The sequence below is a fragment of the Protopterus annectens genome, chromosome 12.part0 (genome assembly GCF_019279795.1).
Source record: "Protopterus annectens isolate FY-2018-M chromosome 12.part0, PAN1.0, whole genome shotgun sequence".
NCBI lineage: Eukaryota > Metazoa > Chordata > Ceratodontiformes > Protopteridae > Protopterus > Protopterus annectens.
The window spans coordinates 1378213596-1378234902 of NC_056746.1; the positions used below are offsets into that span (position 1 = coordinate 1378213596).

The 21307-nt window shown below is 42.7% G+C and overlaps 1 protein-coding gene across 1 annotated transcript in view; it reads right to left on the reverse strand.

Annotated features, from left to right (window-relative positions):
* The window catches only part of NSFL1C (NSFL1 cofactor), a 565621-nt gene that overhangs the window by 463156 nt on the left and 81158 nt on the right, over positions 1–21307 (reverse strand). The window contains exon 3 of the mRNA XM_044090438.1: positions 18765–18839. Within this exon, the coding sequence (XP_043946373.1) occupies positions 18765–18839 (75 nt within the window). The remainder of the gene's footprint in view (positions 1–18764; positions 18840–21307) is intronic.

Genomic DNA, 21307 nt, shown 5'->3' on the forward strand with positions numbered 1-21307 from the left:
TGGGTTTGATGAGTGATGAGTAGAGGGGCACAATGACCTCTTTTGATCTGGATGCAAACCCTTTTGTGATTGGTGGGCCACATAGAAGGATTTTCTAACCACTTTGACAATGTGATTATCAAAGGAGAGATTACCATCTACTTAGGTCCCCAGATCTCTTATTACGTTTTCCGTATTTAGGGGACTACCACCTATGTGGTAGTTTGTAGGTACTTTGTTATTTCCAAAAGGAATAACTATACACTTTTTGGCATTTAGCTTGAGGCCATGATTTTGACACCAGGTATCTATCTCAGTGAGACCCTTTTGGAGGATGTGTGTATCAGCCAGAGTCAATTATAGCCCCTAGTTTGCAGTCATCTGCGAACTTTGTCAGCCATAGTCCTCCTGTGTTTGTCTGTACCTCTGAGTCAATTATAGCCCCTAGTTTGCAGTCATCTGCGAACTTTGTCAGCCATAGTCCTCCTGTGTTTGTCTGTACCTCTGAGAAGTATATGCCAAACAGGAGGGGTCCTAGGACTGAGCCCTGGGGAACGCCACTTGTAACCGGTTTAGAGTCAGACCTAGCTCCCACAAATCTCACCATGTGGGTTCTGTCCATGAGCCAATTGGCAACCCATCTTGTGACATAGGGGTTTATGTTCAGGCTGCTGAGCTTGTCTATAATACCAGAATGGGGAATGGTGTCGAAGGCCTTTGCAAGGTCTAGGTAGGCTGTGTGTACCACCTTTCCCTCATCTATAGCCTCGGTAACGGTGTTAAAAAAGTCCACCAGGTTTAGGAGGCATGATCTGCCCTTAAAGCCGAACTGGGTAGGGGCCAGTGTCTGGAGGTTCCCAATGTCTCTATTAATGAGTTCCATGATGATGCGCTCCATAGCCTTGCAGACCAAGTTAGTTAGGCTTATAGGGCGACAGCTCCTTGGGTCTGTTGCGGCTCCACCTTTGTGGAGCAGAATAACCAATTTCATTACCTAGTTTGCCAAGAAAATCTGAGGTGTAACCCCTAACCAAAAACATATTCTGTATAAAGCTGACTTCTGATTCAAAATTAGATTCTTCAGAAATCATTTGTGAAGCACGAATAAACTGACCCTTCGGTATGTTACGTTTCATAAAAACAGGATGGTTGCTCAAATAATGCAAATAACGTAACAAAAACGTCTCTTTCCTATGTACTCCACTTGTGAAACAATTATTAGAAGTATCCCAAGTCAGGGTAACATCCAAAAAAATGCAGCGATGGCCCAGCATTCTCAAATACATATTTTAAAAAAATCACTCAAATTATTAATATTATCATAAAAACAGTGAACCTGGTCTATGCCACCTTCCAGGATAAAAAAAAATCACCCACATATCTGCCATAAAAAAACTACATTATGATCATCATCTTTTGGCTGTTCCTGTTAAGGGTCACCATAGCGGATCATTGGTTTCCATTTCTTCCTGTCCTCTGCATCTTGCTCTGCCACACCAACCACCTGCATGTCCTCTCTCACCACATCCATAAACCTTCTTAGGCCTTCCTCTTTTTCTGTTACCTGGTAGCTTCAGCCTTAGCATCTTTTTCCCCAACATACTCAGCATCCCTCCTCAGCACATGTCCAAACCAATGTAATCTTGCCTCTCTGACTTTGTCTCCAAACCTTCCAACCTGGGCTGACCCTCTAATATACTTCTTCCTAATCCTGTCCACCCTCGTGATTGATCCCAAGTAATTAAACCCATCCACCTTCGCCACCTCTACTCCTTGCATCCTCACCATTTCTCTATCCTCCCTCTCATTCACACACACATTCTGTCTTACTCCTGCTGACCTTCATTCCTCCTCTCTCTAGAGCATATCTCCACCTCTCCAGGGTCGTCTCCACCTGTTCCCTACTCTCACTACAGATAATGTCATCTGCAAACATCATAGTCCATGGGGACTCCTGTCTGATCTCGTCTGTCAACCTGTCCATCACCATAGCAAATAAAGGGCTCAGAGCTGATCCTTGATGTAATCCCACCTCCACCTTAAACGCATCCGTCACTCCCACCGCAGACCTCACAGCTGTCAGACTACCCTCGTACATAACCTGTACCACTCTTACATACTTCTCTGACACTCCCAACTTCCTCATACAATACCACAACTCCTCCTCTCTAGGCACCCTGTCATATGCTTTCTCTAAGTTTACAAAAACACAATACTACAACTTCTGACCTTCTCTGTACTTCTCCAACAACACTCTCAGAGCAAACATTGCATCTGTTGTGCTCTTTCCCGGCATGAAACCATACTGCTGATCACTAATCATCACGTCCCTTCTTAACCTAGCTTTCACTACTCTTTCCCATAACTTCATGCCGTGACTGATCAATTTAATCCCTCTGTAGTTACTACAGCTCTGCACATCACCCTTATTCTTAAAAATCGGTACCAAAACACTTTCTCCATTCCTCAGGTATCCTCTCACTTTCCAAGATTTCATTAAACAATCTTGTTAAAAACTCCACTGCCATTTCACCTAAACACCTCCATGCTTCCACAGTATGTAATCTGGGCCAACAGCCTTTCCATTCTTCATTCTCTTCATAGCTATCCTTACTTCCTCCTTTCTAATCCATTGTACTTCATGATTCACTATCACCACATCATCCAACCTTCTCTCCCTCTCATTCTCTTCATTCATCAACTCCTCAAAAGTACTCTTTCCCATCTCCTCAACACACTCTCCTAGCTTGTGAGTATGTTTCCCTCATTATCCTTTATCACCTTTACCTGCTGCACGCCTTTCCTAGCTCAGTCCCTCGGTCTAGCCAATCAGTACTGGTCCTTTTCTCCCTTAGTGTCCAACCTTTCATACAACTCTTTATATGCCTTATCCTTAGCCTTTGCCACCTCTTTTTGCTATGCACCTCATTTATTTATTTATTTTACATTTGTTAACCGGGAAATTCCGACTGGACCAGGTCACACTCCTGTCTACTTTCTTCTTCTCTCTGACAATTCCACTTCTTTGCCAACCTCTTTCTCTGTATACTCTCCTGTACTTCCTCATTCCACCACATCTCCTTGTAGTCCTTCCTCTATCCAGATGTCATACAGAGAACCTTTCTAGCAGTCTCCCTTACTAGCTCTACTGTAGTTACTCAGCTATTTGTTAACTCTTCACTGCCACCCAGTGCCTTTAACTCATCCCTGAACTCCACCTCACAATTACCTTTTTTCAATTTCCACCACTTGATCCTTGGTGCTGCCCTCGCACTTCTCCTCTTCTTGATCAACAATGTCATCCTACAAACCACCATCCTATGCTGCCTAACTACATTTTCCCCAGTCACCACTTTACAGTCTCCAATCTCCTTCAAACTGGCTCTCCTACACAAGATATAATCCACCTGTTTGCATATTCCTCCACTCTTGTATGTCACCCTATGCACCTCCCTCTTGTTAAAATACGTATTCACCACAGCCATGTCCATTCTTTTTTGCAAAATCCACTACCATCTGACCTTCTGCATTCCTTTGCTTAACACCACACCTACCCATCACTTCCTCATCCCCGCTGTTCCCTTCACCAACGTGCCCACTGAAATCTGCTCCAATCACCACACTCTCACCCTTTGGTACAATCATCACCACTTCATCCAACTCGCTCCAAAATTTTTCTTTCTCATCCATCGCACACCCAACTTGTGGAGCATATGCACTAACAACATTCATCATTACACCATCAATTTCCAGCTTCATAAACATCACCTCTATCAGACACTCTTTTCACCTCCAAAACATTCTTAGCATACTGTTTCTTCAGGATAACTCCTATGCCATTTCTCCTCCCATCCACATCATGATAAAAAATTTGAACCCACCTCCGATACACCTAGCCTTACTCCCCTTCCATCTGGTCTCTTGCACACACAATATATGAACCTTCCTTCTGTCCATCATATCGGCTAGCTCTCTCCCTATACCACTCATACTGCCAACATTCAAAGTTCTGACCCTCACTACCACAGTCCTAGCATTTCCCCTTTCTGCCTTTGGCCATGCCTTCAGTCTCTTCTCCTCCTTCGGCCAACAGTATCCCAATTTCCACCAGCACCCTGTTAGCTAACAGTACTGTTGATGGTCATTGTTAACCTGGACCTCGACCGATCCGGTATGTAAATATTTACTGGTGTCCGCATTAATTATTTGAAGTTTTACGCCAGATGCCCTTCCTGACGCAACCCTTCCCATTTATCCGGGCTTGGGACTGGCACAAAACTACATGATATTGCTCCATAACAGGTCTAAGAACACTATGCTCCCACCACCCAAGAACTAGATTGGCGTAAGCCGGGGCCGCAGCAGACCCATAGCTACCCCTCTTAGCTGCTTGTAAATTTTCTTGTTAAATAGAAAATAATTGTTATTAAGCACTAGTTCTATTAACGTGCATAAAACAAATATGCTGTCAGAATGAGGAGGGCTACATTTCTAACAAAATCAACCCCTTGGTCATGGGGGATACTCGTAAACAATGATTGGTTATCCACTGCAAACAAAATGTTCTTAGAATCAAAGGAATATACAGATCTAAAAGTCCTAATCAAATCCAAAAAATGCCATGAGTCCTTAACAAATTAACCTAATTTTTGGACTAGTGGATTTAACATATAGTCAACTACTAAAGAAATACCTTCTGTGACCGAATTAGGTGAAGATACTATGGGTCTAAATGGGGGTTTTCAAGATTTTTGTGAATTTTGGGGATACCAAACATGGTCCCCAAAAGTGGATGTTTAACTAACAAAACCATATGTCATTAGTAATATACCCATTGACCGACAGATCATATAAAATAGAACGTATACTATGATAGGCCTTAAAAAAACAGCTGTTGACTAACTAATGAATATTCAGTCTCAATACTTAGCATATTTTCCATAGAGCTGACATATTTATCTTGTTCAAGAATTACCAGCCCCCCTCGCTTATTGGCTTTCATAAACTGAAGGTGGCTTAAAGACCTCAGTTCTTTTAAGGCTGTTCTTTGAGCTCTAGTAAGATTATAAAACTTATATTCTACCTTAGTATGAACAAGTTGTCTGATGTCTTCAGTGCAACAATTTTCAAAAACACGTAAGGTGTAAGTTAAGGGGGGAGTAATGGTACTTGGTTTGGCAAACAGACATTTATTAAACTCCATACTAGAAAAAAACATATCTTAAATTTAGTTTACGACAAAACATTTTTAAATCCAGCAATGTGTGTCCTAAATTCATCCTTTTGCTAGGTACAAAGTTAAAACCAAGCACTAAAACAAATAACTGATTAGAAGTAAACGAATAAGACAAGTTATAAATTTTTTTCATTCAAAAAGTCAGTATTAAAATGCTCAGTAAAAGCAGTTACTTTTTCTTGTTCCTTGTGGAAGTCTTTCTTGTTGACATCGCCTGTCTCATTCTGACATAAAACAGATCTCTTCACAAAAGGGACTCGCCCTGCATTAACTGAAATCTGACCAGAACCATTAATTTCATTTCATGCTGATCACCAGAAGTATCAGACATATAATTCATATCTAATACATTTGCAGCAGGAACACCACCAGCCGACTGAACTCTGACTGTTCCACAAGTGAAAGTCAAACGGGAAGTGACATCACCACCTGTCTTAACTTCACTAAGGAAGTAGGAAGAAGACCAGAAGCTCCATGGTTTCTATAGCGATCCTTAATATGGTTCTGTCTTAAAGGGTTCAATAGCCTTTTTAACATCAGAGAAATGGGAAAAAGCAGTATTGTTGGAATTTGCATCAATGTCCCATTGTAACTTCTTTAGCTTTCTCTGCTCAAATTCTTCCACAGAAAAAAGCAAAGCAGAGTAGTCGGTTTAAACGGTATATTTCTTACAAGCTTCTGCAAAGAAGCTTCCGTCTTAATATCATTGCATACCTTCCTCAATTCGTTTCTTACTGTGACCAATTTTAAGAAGTCATGCCCTGTTTTAGAAAAAAATGACACCAATTCAGAGTGGATGCTTCTTGAGACTAAATCTACTTGAAATGTGTGCCCTAAACAGTGCCCCAAACCAAGTGCAGACACTTTCATGGCGATAGTCATGTTGGGAGAAGGAAAAGGATGGCCCTGAGAAAGACGGTTGAGGTACAGTAGTTACTGTAAATGCTGCTAGCATGCTCAAGAAATTTGTACAGGAAAGGACATGGGGGTCAGTCTTCTGAAACTACTGGACTCATGGGATCCATTGTATAACCCTTGCAGAATCCTTGTGCTCATGTGGTACTACTTAAAAGAACCAATAAAAATTCTGATGCTGCCCTCAGCTTCAGAACACTTGGGCATAAAACATTCATGGCTGTGGAATAAGATCAGAGAAGGGACCTTGGACTGAAGAGATGCGATTCTGTGTCAGATGGCACTGACTAAATAGGTCGATGTGTCTTAGTGCAACCAGTGAAAATCTTCAGCTAAGACTTCAGTGTTTATCGATGTTCCCAAAGATTGAAACAGCTGCAGAAGGTGCAATTAATTTGGGGCAGCAACAATGATTCAGTCATCCAGACAGGGAAATACCCTGGTTCCTAACAGCCTGAGATGTGCTGCAACAGCCATCATACATTTAGTTAACAACTCAGAGGATGCAACCTGACCATGTACTTCAGAGGGATAAAGCCCAGACTGCAAGCCAGATGACCCACTTTCAACTACCAGCACAGGCACTGGAGATACCAGCCAGGGGTGATCTGGAATGAGTGGCAGATACTAGCTGGTCTATCCTAAGAAAGGACGGCAGCATGGCTCACTGCAGCGGTGACACCTGCAGCATGAAGAGTCCTGCATACCCACAATGCCAATGGTACGCTACTTGCTAAAGAGGTTGCATTGTAAGGAAGCAACCATACACCTCCTCGGCCGGTTGCTGTGGGGCTCTCATGGCTGCCACAGAATTGGGGAATAGAACAGTCTTAGGATCTGCAGACTGGCCTGCTCCCTAACAACCGACTCATCTCCATCAGGGAATGGAAGGGGTGGAAGACGTTTGGGCTCGCACCTTAATGGAAGAATGAATGGATCAGATGACTGAAGAGAAGCAATTGGGCTCATCCTGTGGACCTCACAAAACTGAGGGCTGTGATGTGACTGAATTTTCTCTGTGCCACAAACTGGTTCAGGCTGCTGAAATCTAGAAAAACAAAGAATCGGAAACAAACTCCAGATCTTTTCCAGACCTGTGGGACCTCTTGGACTGCTCTTTTCTTCCGATGAGGTGGGGTATTGGGAAGGGGAATGCAAACAAGTCTTGAGAAGGATACGAATGGAACAGTGCAGCCTCCAAATACCATCAGCCTCACCCATCTGCCACACAGCAAGACTGCAGAATCAGCAACCTAACCTAATTTCTTTTTTCTCTTGGCAGTGCATGGTTGTGAGCCATCCAACCCTAACTTCCCTCAGGACATAATTAATGAGGAGACTACCAAGAAAAAAAACATGATATTTCATAAAAATCCAAATGGAACAAAGTTGAAGCATAAAACAAATATAATTCTTAAATATTTTCTCTGTGTGTGATGCCCTTTGTATTACATTAAAATAAGGGGAAAAAGTTTTTGAAAAGAAAAAAAATGTAACATTTAGGTGGAGTTATCCTTTTCTATGAATTCTGGTTAAACCATCTACAACAGGGACACAAAAGCACTTTTCTGTATTATATATTTAGCCAACATGCTGTGTTAAAGACGCCTGGCTAATGTTAGCAAAGAATTGGGCAACAAAGGAATCAGCAGAGCAAGTTTCAAAAGGAATTCTGTCTTGCATCATTTTCAAACCCTCTCTCATCTACTTGTGTGTGATGATTTTGCTCCAACTACATTTCCTCAATTAAAAGCACAAGGTGAGAGTGGTGAGGATGAATATAAACATAAGTAAATAGTAGGAAGATGGGAAAGTGGGTAGGCAGCAGGGGTACTAAGAGTAATTTAGAGGGATCTGTCTTTTTAGACTGAAAGAAACATGAAACTAGACGTTCTCCTGAGACAAGGGCTGCATTTTCTCCCCAAAAATTCATCCTACCTCTGTCAGGGGCAAAAGACATCACAGATTTGCTCCTACAGGAGCAGAACTCTTACTACCAGCTTTCCAAACATGGAATTTACCTACTCCAAAAAGAAGAGGCAGAAAAAAAATGTTAAAAAAAGTTGTGTAAGCATGAAAATAATTACCAACCAGCAGACTACCTCTGTCTTGTAACGCACATCTCAACCAGCAGACGACCTCTGTCTTCTAATGCACATTTCAACCAGCAGACTACCTCTGTCTTGTAACGCACATCATAACCAGCAGGCTACCTCTGTCTTGTAACGCACATGTTAAAGCAGCAGTCTGAGCACAATAAGAGCTGCCCTTGAAACATATGTTTACACACTCTGTTATAGGAGCAACATTAAATATTTATCAAGTACTAACAGAATGGTAAAGAGATGCTTAAGCTTCTACTATTATGGACTGGAACACAATCCCTTCTCTTGCTTGTTCCTGCAATCTCAAATGTTGCCAGTTATATATATATATTTTTTTTTTTACAAGGCAGGGGGCAAGCCTTTTACACCCCCCCCCCCCAGACTCCACCATCACACAACACTGGGGAAGAGACAAAAGTCCCCAAAATATTGTGTAGACATTTTAGGCAACCATTTCACTTTTACATAAGCAAGTGATTTCCAGATTTCATGTATGAAAAGCAAACTTACTTATATGGTAACATGCTGACTTTTTTTTTTTTTTTTTAATCTATTTGTTAATTGGGTAAGCTCTGCACAAACTGCCCCTTTTCAGGAGCAAACTGGGAGCACGGTCTGGTTAAGTGACTTGCTCAGAATCGCATACAAATCAAATGGAGGTGGAAGGAATCAAACTCTGCACCCTTAGATATAGAAAGCAGCTAATTTAGAGTTTGGAGCCTTAATCCCCCGCACTAACTAAAAGACGACCAAGTCTCTGCTAGTTTCCTGAAGAAGCGTGGGTAACAGTTAATTTACAGCGGACTAGCAGTTAAAGCCTTAATGGCCATACCACTAGAGTGCCATTTTCTTAGTAAGGCTTAACACAGCATAGCATCTTCATGAGCAGAATAACAAATATCCACTGAATAAAAAATATCCACTGAATCTTTCCATCATCATTTGCCAGCAATGCCACTATTGCCCAACTTTAATGTGTGGATATTTAAATACTTTGTATATTAGTCTGACCCAGTAAAATAGACATCCTTGAGCATTTTAGGAATAACATCAGGCAGGATATCCTAAAGGGGTTGCTAATATTTCAGCAATAGATGCTTCTGAGCAGCCCGGCAACAGAAAATCTTTTAAAATATTTTCTTCTTCCTGGACATTTGCATAATTTTCAATTCAAAATTTGCAGACATTAAAGGCAGCAATGAAAATCTTCTCATCTTGGGAATAAATACCACTGCCACCTTCACAATGAATAATTAAAGACGGTTTGAACTCAGATTCACTCTAACAACTGGGGAATAGGTGTTTTGTTTAAATTTGTGCCATGTTAAAAGTCCTAGGAAGTTTGGAAAAGTACAGTTTTGTACCTACCATAAATGTAGATGTTCGAAGATCCACATTGCTGCAGTCCTTACACTTGGGTAGTCCGCTGTCCTCGGTCGGCCCGAATATCAAAGTATAAGGCTGACGTCGGTCAAGGCGCATTTGACTGACATCGGGACGTCAGGGTACAAATGCGCATGACCGACGTCATATCCTCAGTCTTTTCTTGCCCCAGATGTCAGAAGACCCTAAAAATAAAGGTCAAAAACCAAAAGACAGCAAACCAACAACCAACAATCCTAGCACTAAAAATATGTACAATATATACAATAGACAATATACACCCAATTGACCACCCAACCCACACAACCGCCTCTAACTACAGAGGGGAAGGAGGGAGGGTAAATTGGACTGCAGCAATGTGGATCTTCGAACATCTACATTTATGGTAGGTACAAAACTGTACTATGTTCTTCATCTCACATTGCTGCAGTCCTTACACTTGGGTAGAATCCCAAAGCAGAGGAAAGGGAGGATGGCCAAATTACAAGGAAGCAGGAGCTGCCAAAATGCCCTGCAAAACAGCAGTGGCAAAACCAGCCCTGGATTTAGAGTAAAGTGGTAGGTGATAATGCCTGGAAAAAGTATGCACTGAACTGCAAGTAGCTGCCTCCAAAATATCCTTAGCTGCCACCCCTCTCAAAAAAGCTGTTGAAGTGGCAGTAGCCCTAGTGGAATGAGGCCTAATCCCAGCTGGAACTTCCTTGCCATGATGGGAATAACAGAAAGCAATGCAAAACCCAATCCACTTAGAAATAGTTTGTTTTGACACAGGCTTGCCCTGAGAACTCAAAGCAAAAGAAACAAATAACTGCTGAGACTGCCTGAACCCTTTAGTTCTGTCCAAATAATATCGCAACTGCCTGTGTACATCTAAAGTGTGCAAAATCTTTTCCCCTTTATTTTGGGGATTTGCATAAAAGGTAGGCAAATGAATAGTTTGGTTTAAAGCCACACTAGAAACCACTTTAGGCATAAAGGAAGGATTAGTACGTAAAGATACCCTATCCTTATGGAAAATTAAGAAAGGCTCAACTGCCATAAGGGCCTGCAACTCAGAAACCCTTCTTGCAGAGGTAATAGCCAACAAAAAAGCAGTCTTCCATGATAAAAACTTTAATTCAGCAGTAGCTGCAGGCTCAAAAGGTTGTAGAGTGAGTTTCTCCAACACAAAATTGAGATCCCAAGCAGGAGTAGGAGCTCTTCGTGGGGTCTTATATTCTTTGCCCCTCTAAGAAATTGCTTGAACAAAGGATGAGAAAACAATGGTGGGTCACAATCATAGTGAGCCGAAATTGCTGCAGCATGAACCTTAATAGAAGAGAAGGACAAACCTTTGTCCAGTAACTCAGTAAGATATTGAAGAGCCACACTTAAATTAGGCTCAGAAACATCAAAATCCTTTGCTGCACTCCAAAATAAAAATCTCTTCCATTTGTCTGCGTACACTTTCCTAGTACTAGGCCTTCTAGCTTCCAAAATAACATTCAAAACTTGTTGTGGAAGTGGAGGCCCACTATGGTTCAAAACAGAATATGCCACGCTGTTAGGTGCAGAGAGTGAAGCTTGACATTGAGCAAATGACTGTCCTCCTGAGAAAACAGGTGTGGAATCGTAGGCAAAGGCCATGGAGGCTTCCGTACCAGGCTCCTCAGTAATGGGTACCAATGCTGTCGAGGCCAATCTGGAGCTATTAAAATCATCCTTGGCTTGTCTTGTCTTGCCTTTAGTAGTACCTTTGGGAGGAGAGGCAGAGGCGGAAAGGCATACACATGAAGATTGCTCCAATTGAAAGAAAGAGCATCCACTTTCCAAGCTGTGGGATGAAACCTTTTTGTGCAAAACTTTGGCAGCTGGTGGTTTAGAGGGGAAGCGAACAGATCTATGTCTGGAGTTCCCCATGACACTGTCAATTTCTGAAATACATGAGGATCCAATTTCCACTCGTGGGGATCCATAATTTGTCTGCTCAACACATCTGCTAAGGAGTTCTGTGCTCCCGGCAGAAACCTTGCCTGAAGATTTAGCTGTAAACTGAGAGCAGTCTCCCACAAAATCATCGCTTGCCTGCATAGAGGATAAGAATGTGTTCCGCCTTGCTTGTTGATGTACCACATGACAGTTGTGTTGTCTGTTAGAATCAACACCTGCCCTGGAAGAAGTAAATCCTTGAAAGCTATTAATGCAAACTGGACTGCTAACATCTCTTTCAAGTTGATATGTAGATGTTGTAGTCTGGCAGGCCACTTGTCTTGTATCCACTTTCCATTCAGATGAGCTCCCCAAGCTTTGTCTGAGGCATCTGTCGTTAGAATCTGACTCGCCTCTGGCCGGGTCACAGAGAGTCCCTTGTTTAGGTGACATTCCTGAGCCCACCACAAAAATTCCTTTTGAATGCAAGGTATTATTTGAATGACAGTGTCCAAATCCTGGCAGTGCTGTGTCCATACATTTTTGAGATACCATTGTAGCTTCCTCATATGCAGTTTGGCATTGGGAAGCACCAGAATACAAGATGCCATGAACCCTAAGGCTTGAAGGACTGTCCTTGCAGTCAGCCCGGACTGATGAGACAACTGATGAAAGTAAAGGGAAAGATTCTGTTGTTTGTCCGGGTCAAAAGGCCATCTGGGATGCTGTATTCAGTCTCACACCCAGAAAGCACATGTCTTGAGAGGGTACTAGACTGGACTTTATTTCGTTCACAGAATACCCCAGGCATCTTAGCACTGCTATCACATAATCCAAATGATGAAGAAGCTCGTCCCTTCCTTGAGCCAGAATTAGGCAATCGTCCAAATAGGGATAAATCTGTATTCCTTTTAACCTGAGGAAAGCTATCACTGGAGCCAGAACCTTCGTGAACACTCTGGGCGCAGTAGATAAGCCAAAGGGCAATGCAGAGAACTGATAATGAGAAGTCCCAGCTCGAACGCAGATACTTCCTGCAACTCAGACTGATAGGAACATGAAGATAAGCCTCCTTGAGATCTAAAGTTACCATCCAATGATCTTTGCCCAGCAGAGGTAAAAGCTGCTGTAACGTCAACATTTTGAACTTGGGAATGTCCAGATAAGTGTTGAGGATAGATAAGTCCAAAATTGGTCTCCACGTGTTCCCTTTCTTTGGTACTAGGAACAGGCGAGAATAAAATCCTAGGCCCACTTCTGGCATAGGGACCGGCTGAATGGCCCCTATTTGGAGTAACAGAGAAATTTGCTTGTGAGCCTCTATTCTTTGTGGAGGAGGAACGTCTGGCATGCCTTTGAAAGGAGGCAAGGTATGGAAATAAAACCTGTAACCGTGGTGTATGATATCCAATACCCATCTGTCTTGGGTAATTAAACTCCAATTTTCTTTGAAAAGTGCCAACCTTCCTCCCAAAGGTGCTGCCAGACGAGAAGGCTCTGGCAGCTGAAAAGGTAGGTCATTGGGTCTGTTCTGAAAGGACTGACCCCTGCCCTCACCTGAACACTGTGCAGGAGAACTCCCTGTTCGAGGCCTGAAAGAACCCTGAGCTCTGCCCCTACCACGTCTAGATCTACCCCTAGACTGGGAATCATAAGAAGGATACATCCACCCCTTAGTAGGCCAATTTCTACTAAACTTTGGAGGCTGAACCTGCAAAAAATCTTTAACAGTCTGCATAGACTTAGCCTTGTCTTCCATTTTCTTTAAAACTGTCTCAACAGGAGAACCAAACAGCACATCAGATTGTAAAGGAGCATCTAAAATCCTTGTTTTAACATGGTCAGATAAATTCTGATCCCTCAGCCAGGCGTGCCTGCGAAGAACTGACCCAGTGGCAGCCACCCTAGACGAGGCCTGTACAGCATCAAAACCACATTGCAAGGAATGCTTACCCACCTGTTCAGAAACATGTACTAAATCTTGCAACTCTTTACAATCAATACCTTCCGCCAGAGCATCAACCTTAGACTTCATTTGTGAAAGGAGATAGTTTTGGTATTTTAACATGTGAAACTGGCAATTCAAAGCCCTCATAGCTAGAGTGGAAGAAGTATAAACTTTCTTTCCCCATCTATCCAAAGCCTTGGCCTCTTTGTCTGAAGGAACCGGATTCTTGACAACAGAAGCCTTAACACCTTTAGGGCCCTGACTAACAGTTTCTGGGTCTGCCCTAGGACTCTTAAAAAGATACTTATGAGCTTCAGGCACCCTGTAATATCTATCAGGTTTAACAGGAGCAAGAGGCAAAGAATCAGGATTAAGAGAAGCCTCTGCAAAAACATCTTCCACCACATCTAAAACAGGAGGTATAGCCAAAGGCCTATGCTGGGGTAAAAACAAAAATTCCCTAAGCCTTTTCCTGGAATCAGAGAAGTCCTGGCCTTCCCACTTAAAATGCTCCCTCATAGAATGAAGAGTTTCTGAAAAAGAAAAATCCTCAGGAGGAGAAGCAAAGCAGAAGGAGTAGAATCATCCACATCAGAATCAGAATAAGGAGAATACTCCTGCAAGTCTTCAGCCGAAGACTCTGAAACATCTGAAGCCTGCTCAAAACTCCCTGGCTCAGGCTCCACCCTAGGTCTCTTATCAGGAGGGGGCAAAGAACCCCTAATCAAAGTAATCAAATCTTCTGCCATTTTAAGCATATGCTTCTTGGGCACAGTTCCTGAAGAACTAGGGGTGACACCAACTGAAGCTAAACCTGGCCTGCCCCTGGGAGAAGCCTTGGCAACAGAAGGAGAGGGCCTAACCACCTTAGGAAGGGAGGGGAGTAAAGTAACCTGAGAAGCCCCTTCAGCCTGACCTGCCTCCTGAGAGGCCACATCCTGCAATAACAAAGTCTCTCCCTGGGAACCCAAAGAAATCTCCGGTAGAACCACCGGCTCCACCGACACCTCTAAAGAACCGGTGTCTGGTACAGACGGTTCTTCCAGCCTAGGCTTAACTGCTTTGTCCTTGCGCTTCTCCGAAGAAGCGGGCGTCGGAGCATCCGACGGCATTTTATAATTGCACCGCTTCCCAAAGGCACAATCCAACCTTCTCTTTATAGTGCGTTTATTGAATGTAGCACAAGAGCGACAACCAACAACGTCGTGCTCAGGCCCTAAACAAGGAATACGCAAAGTATGATAATCTCTATGCGGTATCTGTTTCCCACAAGAAATGCAATTATTCACTTTTTCTGACATCCGGTAAACCACTGAGGCAAGAAAAAACTAAAATATTCCCCAACGGGGTACTTAGCCAACTTTGACTCGGTCTGAAACGTCGAAAACGAAAAATCTCAGAACGCCAACCGGCACTTGCAATGCTGCTTCTGCATTGGACCATGCGGCAAAAAAGACTGAGGATATGACGTCGGTCATGCGCATTTGTACCCTGACGTCCTGATGTCAGTCAAATGCACCTTGACCGACGTCAGCCTTATACTTTGATATTCGGGCTGACCGAGGACAGCAGACTACCCAAGTGTAAGGACTGCAGCAATGTGAGATGAAGAACATAGTCAGTTTGCAGCAAAACCTGAGAAAATGTTCTACAGTCAAACTGCATTATTAAAAGTGGAAATTCTCACTAACGAAGTGAAATAGTTTCTAGATCCACAGAGTGGGCCTTAAAAAGGTGCTTGTGAGTGTCAGGGACTCTATAATATCTGTCCGGCTTGACAGGAGCAGGAGGAAGAGAATCAGGGTTAGCACTGGAGTCAGAAAAAACATCATCCAAAACATCCATAACAGGTGGAATAGCCAAAGGTCTGTGCTGGGGAAGCTTGAGGAAGGTACGAAGCCTTTTCCTGTACGAAGCCTTTTCCTGGAGTCGGAGAATTCCTGACCCTGCCATTGAAAATGTTCCCTCATGGAATGCAGGACTTCACCAAAAGATAAATCCTCTGGAGGGGAGGCAGAGGGAATTGATTCCTCAGCATCAGAGTCCTCGTAGGCCTGGAAGGATTCTTCTTGGGTATCAGAATGCTCAGAATCCCCAGAGGCTTCATCCGAAGAGAGGTTGTCCGCCTGCTCAGTTCTAGGCCTTTTCTCTGCAGGTGGCTGAGAACCCCTGTCCGGATGAGGCCGAGTCCCCCTGATAAGGGAAATAAGATCTGCAGCCAGAGACATGATCTGCTTATCAGATGAAGGGGCCTGGGCAGCAGGTTTAGGATGGGCCTTTGCCTGGCTGGCGGCCTTAGCACGTGCAAAGGCCTTGATGGACATGGATACAGGAGGCCTAGCAGCCCCACGTGCAGGCGTGACCTTGTCCAAAGAAATGGTGTCGGGTAGATCCAGAACTTCGGTTTCCGGAGGAAAATCAACAACCGGCACCGGAGAGATCTCTGAGGCCGAAGGTCGTGTTAACGCTGTGTCGTCGGCCTGGAGCGGTGGATTTACCACTTCCGAAGTGACCAGAGCACTAGCAGAGGGTTTAGGAGTAGCATCGGTAGTGGACGCGGGCCGAGGGTGTCGGTCCCGTTCCTTGCGTTTTTTAGCAGATTGGGTTGTCGGTTGATCCGACGGCATGATATACGCAAAAGATTCACCGAAAAAGTCCTCGGCGAATTCTGCCCGGCGCCTGAGAGTGCACTTATTACAGCAAGCACAGGCAGCACTGGCCGAGACGTCGTGGTCTGGGCCCAGGCAAGGAAGGCAGAGAGAATGAAGTCCTTATGAGGTATTTGTTTACCACAAGACAAACAATTATTAACTTTCTCAATTTGTTCTGACATCGGCTGAGGCAAGAATAAATGTTCCCCAACGGGGTACTTAGCTTTTAGATGACTTCGGTACTGAAAACACAGAAAGCTGACCGACCGGCACTTGCGAACTGCTTCTGCTTCGGGCACCGCGCGGCAAGAAAGACTGAAGAAGATGGCGTCGGCCGATGCCTTTATACTCCAGCCGTTGTGACGTCGGAGAGAAGGCGAAACCAGCCGACGCCGGACCCAGACTTTGGAATTCGGCCGACCGAGGGCTGCCTGAGGCAGGACAACCCATATGTTATGACTGCAGTTGCATTCTTGAAGGACATCGTCAGTTTGCAGCAAAACCTGAGAAAATGTTTTACAGTCAAACTGCATTATTAAAAGTGGAAATTCTCACTAACGAAGTTCCAGCAAAGCTGCTTCTATGCGCTTATATGCAGAACTGCAGTACAGAACAGTAGAGCAGCCAGAACCAATTCAGCTACATGATGTTGTCTGTCGTGCTGAATTTGCCTTTGACATCTGGAGCCCTTCTTAACCAACCTGACTCAGTGAAAGGACTGCTCTTATTGGAAAGCTTTTTCTTTCTCAACATAAAATGTTTTACAAATCGTAAGCAGTCTGCAAAATAATGTAAAACAAACCAAATCTAAGTGTTGGAAACTTAAGCAACTACTACTGAAGGAAACTGTTTCAGCATCTTAAGAAGACAGGGCTGCCAAAGTTTCTAAAGGCAGTTTAAAGACTGGTTATCAAGAGTACATCATTAAAGGGAAAATATAACTAAAGGCATGAACTTGTAACTTAAAAAATAACACAAGTAGCTCATTACCAGTAAGACTTGCATGTTACCTTACATCCAAAACAACCACATAATAAAATAAAACTCCTGACAGAACTGAAGTGTAAAGCTATAGAAAGTTTAGAGCCCCTTAGGTTTACCAACTTCTACTGAAAAAAAGTGCAAGCCACTTCAAAATACTATAAGCATATTTAAAAATATACTCATCAGTACATAAGGAACAAATAGGACTACATTACAATTATGAAACAAAATAAAACCTTTAAAGTACAACAGCCTACACGCACACAATCTGTTCAAGAGGCTGAAGGATTGTCACAACTGCTTTGGCCCTGGTATCCACAGTTTGCATACATCTCACACACACACACCCACACACACACGCTTTCAGCTGAGGGGCTGTATACATTACATACAGATGCTTACGGAAACTTTATACCAGTTTTGGGTGACCTCTGAAACAAATGAAGAACAGTTTCTGACCTTTGAAGACATGTTACTGAAATATCATCTGCCAAATTCCACCCAACTAAAGAGCAGAGCTGAAGAGGAGGACCACTGACGCTCATACACAGGCACTAGTATCAGTGCAGTCATGTTCCACTTGCATATTAGCTCAGAAAAACCGCACACAGATCAGCTCCTGAGAATTCTACATAAATCAGTATGAACCTACTGTAAAAGCACTTGAAAAACATTATTGCACTTGTTTTTGCCATGCATATATTAAAAAAAACATTCTGGACTAGCCAAACTTATGTAAAGCATGAAAGGCTAACTTATCAAGGTACGAAGTTTGCTGCCAGTCTATTTACCAGTGACAAAATACAACTTTACATAATTTTGATGGTCTTTGCCAATCACCTCCTCACCTATTTGTTACATCAGTATTTTTGTTTACTTCTTAACCAGCTACGCCCACTGACTCTTGAAAAACTGTTGCCAGCCATGACCCATCTAAAAGGAGAAGGTTAATCAATATATGCAAGAACAATTAAGAGCATCCAATCAACCTGCATATTTGAAAAAAAAATGTAGGGACATGAGATGCAAATGTAAAGTCCACATGGTAAAAACTGGTGTAATTCGAACCCAGGACTACGGAACTGTGTGAAAAGTCACCACACTACCTTGCCTGCGCATTGGTGTAGAAGCGACACTTTTAAATCAGGTCACTGCTGTTGCAAGTCAGACTTCCTGCTTTCCCAGACTGACAATTTACTGGGTAAAATTTGCCAAGTATTAGACATATTTCTGCTCTTGCAGTCCCGACTTTCTACTGATAAACCAATTCAACTCCAAGACACTGCCCCATTACTAATGCCGCATGTTAACCTAAAAGGCAATGAAACATAAAAAACATGAAGTTTATCTTAAAGCATTACAGGCTGCTACGGAGTTCTATTACGCATGCTAATCAGGTGCCTGTTCTTTAAAAGTCCCTGAACATCAGCAAAATCACAAGTAATGACAATTGTTGATCATTTAATGCTGTTATTTTTAATAATTTCCAAGTACCTGTAGAGCTCAACTTCAAACCCAATGAACACAAAATTCTGAAAGTTTTCACAATTTCAGCACCCAGATGATTCAATCTATTTTTGTTTTAAATAAGAAACATACATATGTAAATACAAAAGAAAGCCCAGTATTACCAGAATTATTCCAAGTAGACTGACCTTTGACCTTCCTCTTCATCCTCATCTTCCTCTACTTCATGCATCAAATCTCTGAACGAAGTTATTCTGTGGTCGCTGAAAGAGACCCAACCATAAGTGCGAGTCAGTAAGATGAATCACCCTTACCTGTGTATGTAACGGTCAAATTTCTCTTATCACCATAATCAATAGTTTTACTTTACCATTAGGAAGTTTAAGCACATCTGAATCCATAACAAAAAGAGTAACAATGTAATATTACAAAACTGCAATACAACACAAAAAAGGACTCCTTGCTGGCTGCTGCACATTATAATCAGGGGTACCTTCAACACAAGAGGCTACAGAAGTGACCAAGAAAAATCCAACCTTGGAATAGTTGCAGTGCGTAAAATGCATGCTAGCTTTACTCGTGTATAATCTACAAGGGGCAAGGCAGGGCAATGTAGTTTAACACGTCTGGCAATTATGAAAATTACAATTAGCAATTCTTAAAGTAAGCGTTTAACCTAATTACACAACAAAATCAAATACAAGATGGTCACAAAAACTAGGATAAAGTAAGATTATATCCACAAGGGAAAAAAATAAATAAAAAGAGAGATTTTCTTGGGCATTTCGGAGATACCAATTGCTTAATGCTGGAAGTACAAGGTCCAATTACACAGAAAGGTTGACTAAAACGGATATTCCACCTAAAGATCCAGCATTTTCACAATTTGTTTCCAGACAGCATATAAATAGCTGTTGAAAACTGTCCTATTTATACCCAAAAAGCCACGTGTTCCTTTAGTAAAGGAGGCAGCCAGGCCCCCAACCTAACCAACAGCACTACAACTCACTCTTTCCCAACCAGGCTGAGTCGTAGGGATCAGATTATTCTGCCAGTCATGTAACCCCACCACCACCACCTGTCCCAAACAGGCTGAGTCGCAGGGATCAGATTATTCTACCAGTCATGTAACCCCCACATGTCCCAACCAGGCTGAGTCGTAGGGATCAGGTTATTTTGCCAGTCATGTAACCACCACCCCACCTGTCCCAACCAGGCTGAGTCGTAGGGATCAGATTATTCTGCCAGTCATGTAACCCCCCCCCCCCCCCACTGTCCCAACCAGGCTGAGTCGTAGGGATCAGATTATTCTGCCAGTCATGTAACCCCCCCCCCACCTGTCCCAACCAGGCTGAGTCGTAGGGATCAGATTATTCTGCCAGTCATGTAACCCCCCCCCCCACCTGTCCCAACCAGGCTGAGTCGTAGGGATCAGATTATTCTGCCAGTCATGCAACCCCCCACCTGTCACAACCAGGCTGAGTCGTAGGGATCAGATTTTTCTGCCAGTCATGTAACTCCCCCCACACCTGCAGCATCAGTTTCCGTTTATACTGCGGTCTAGGAGGTTTCTCCACTTGGCTCTCATGTGACTGCTTGCCTTCTAGCTTATGTGAAATATGGAGCAGCATGAATTCAATAGCAAACAGTCCCCTTACACACTCCAGCAGGGGCAATCTGATGCTCCACTCCCGAAATTGCCATTAGTATCAGCCTCTAGTTCTAAACCTTCCATCCACAGCCTTGCAGCTCCTGAACCACCAGCAAAACTCAATCTGGTTTGTAATCAGGGCTTTTTCCCTCAGTGCCACAACCTCAGTACACATCTTCATAAATTCTATTTACACTATTAGCATCACCAAGTTCCAAGGCCTCATTTAAATATATGTAGTTTCAGTAACAAATTGCAAGACATACTCATTTCCTGCAGCAGCGATTTCCATATTCAAATAACTTCAATGCTAAAGCAGATTTCTAATGAAAACATACTATTCAGCACACAGAATAGAAAAGTGGGTAATGTTGGCTGTAAAAGTTATCCTGCAAGTGAGTTCATGTGCATTCATTTTTTAATTAGGACTGTAAACAAAAGAAAGTCACTTTTTTTCAAACTGAATTACTATAAACTACACAGCACTGGAATGTCTATAAAATGAGTCCCATTGTTTACTGTATCCTGTACAGTTTACATACACAGCCAAATATGAAAAAACAAACAAACCCTGCCCTTTAAGACAAAATCAGATGTCTGTCAGATTTATTTCAGCCACAGGAAAAACAGAAGTATTAAAAATACAATAAAAGCAACAACTAGCAGACATATAAACAAGACATACAAATAAAATGTGTACTATGAAAATAAAGCAAATTATAAAACACACACATTCACTAGGTCAGCTGATCTATATAAAAGTTAAGTACAGCAGGCAAAATGCTGGGGTTTCCTCTTCTAATATCTCTTTACTCAGGGTTACTGGTTCCTGCTTTAACAGTGTGCAGCAAGCCTTTTCCACCAGTCCAAGTTTGTGTCAACAACTTGTTCACATTACCAAGTGATTCCTTTCACAATGAAGTCACTAAGAAGGGGCTGCCTGACTGCCAGGGATTTCCTCTGCACTGAATATCCCTGTTCGAGAACACACTTCAATACAACCTCTCTATGCCTTTTCGTCAAACATTTTGATAGCATGTCTGGTTCATCACAAGCAGCACTGTTTTACAGACTTCCAAG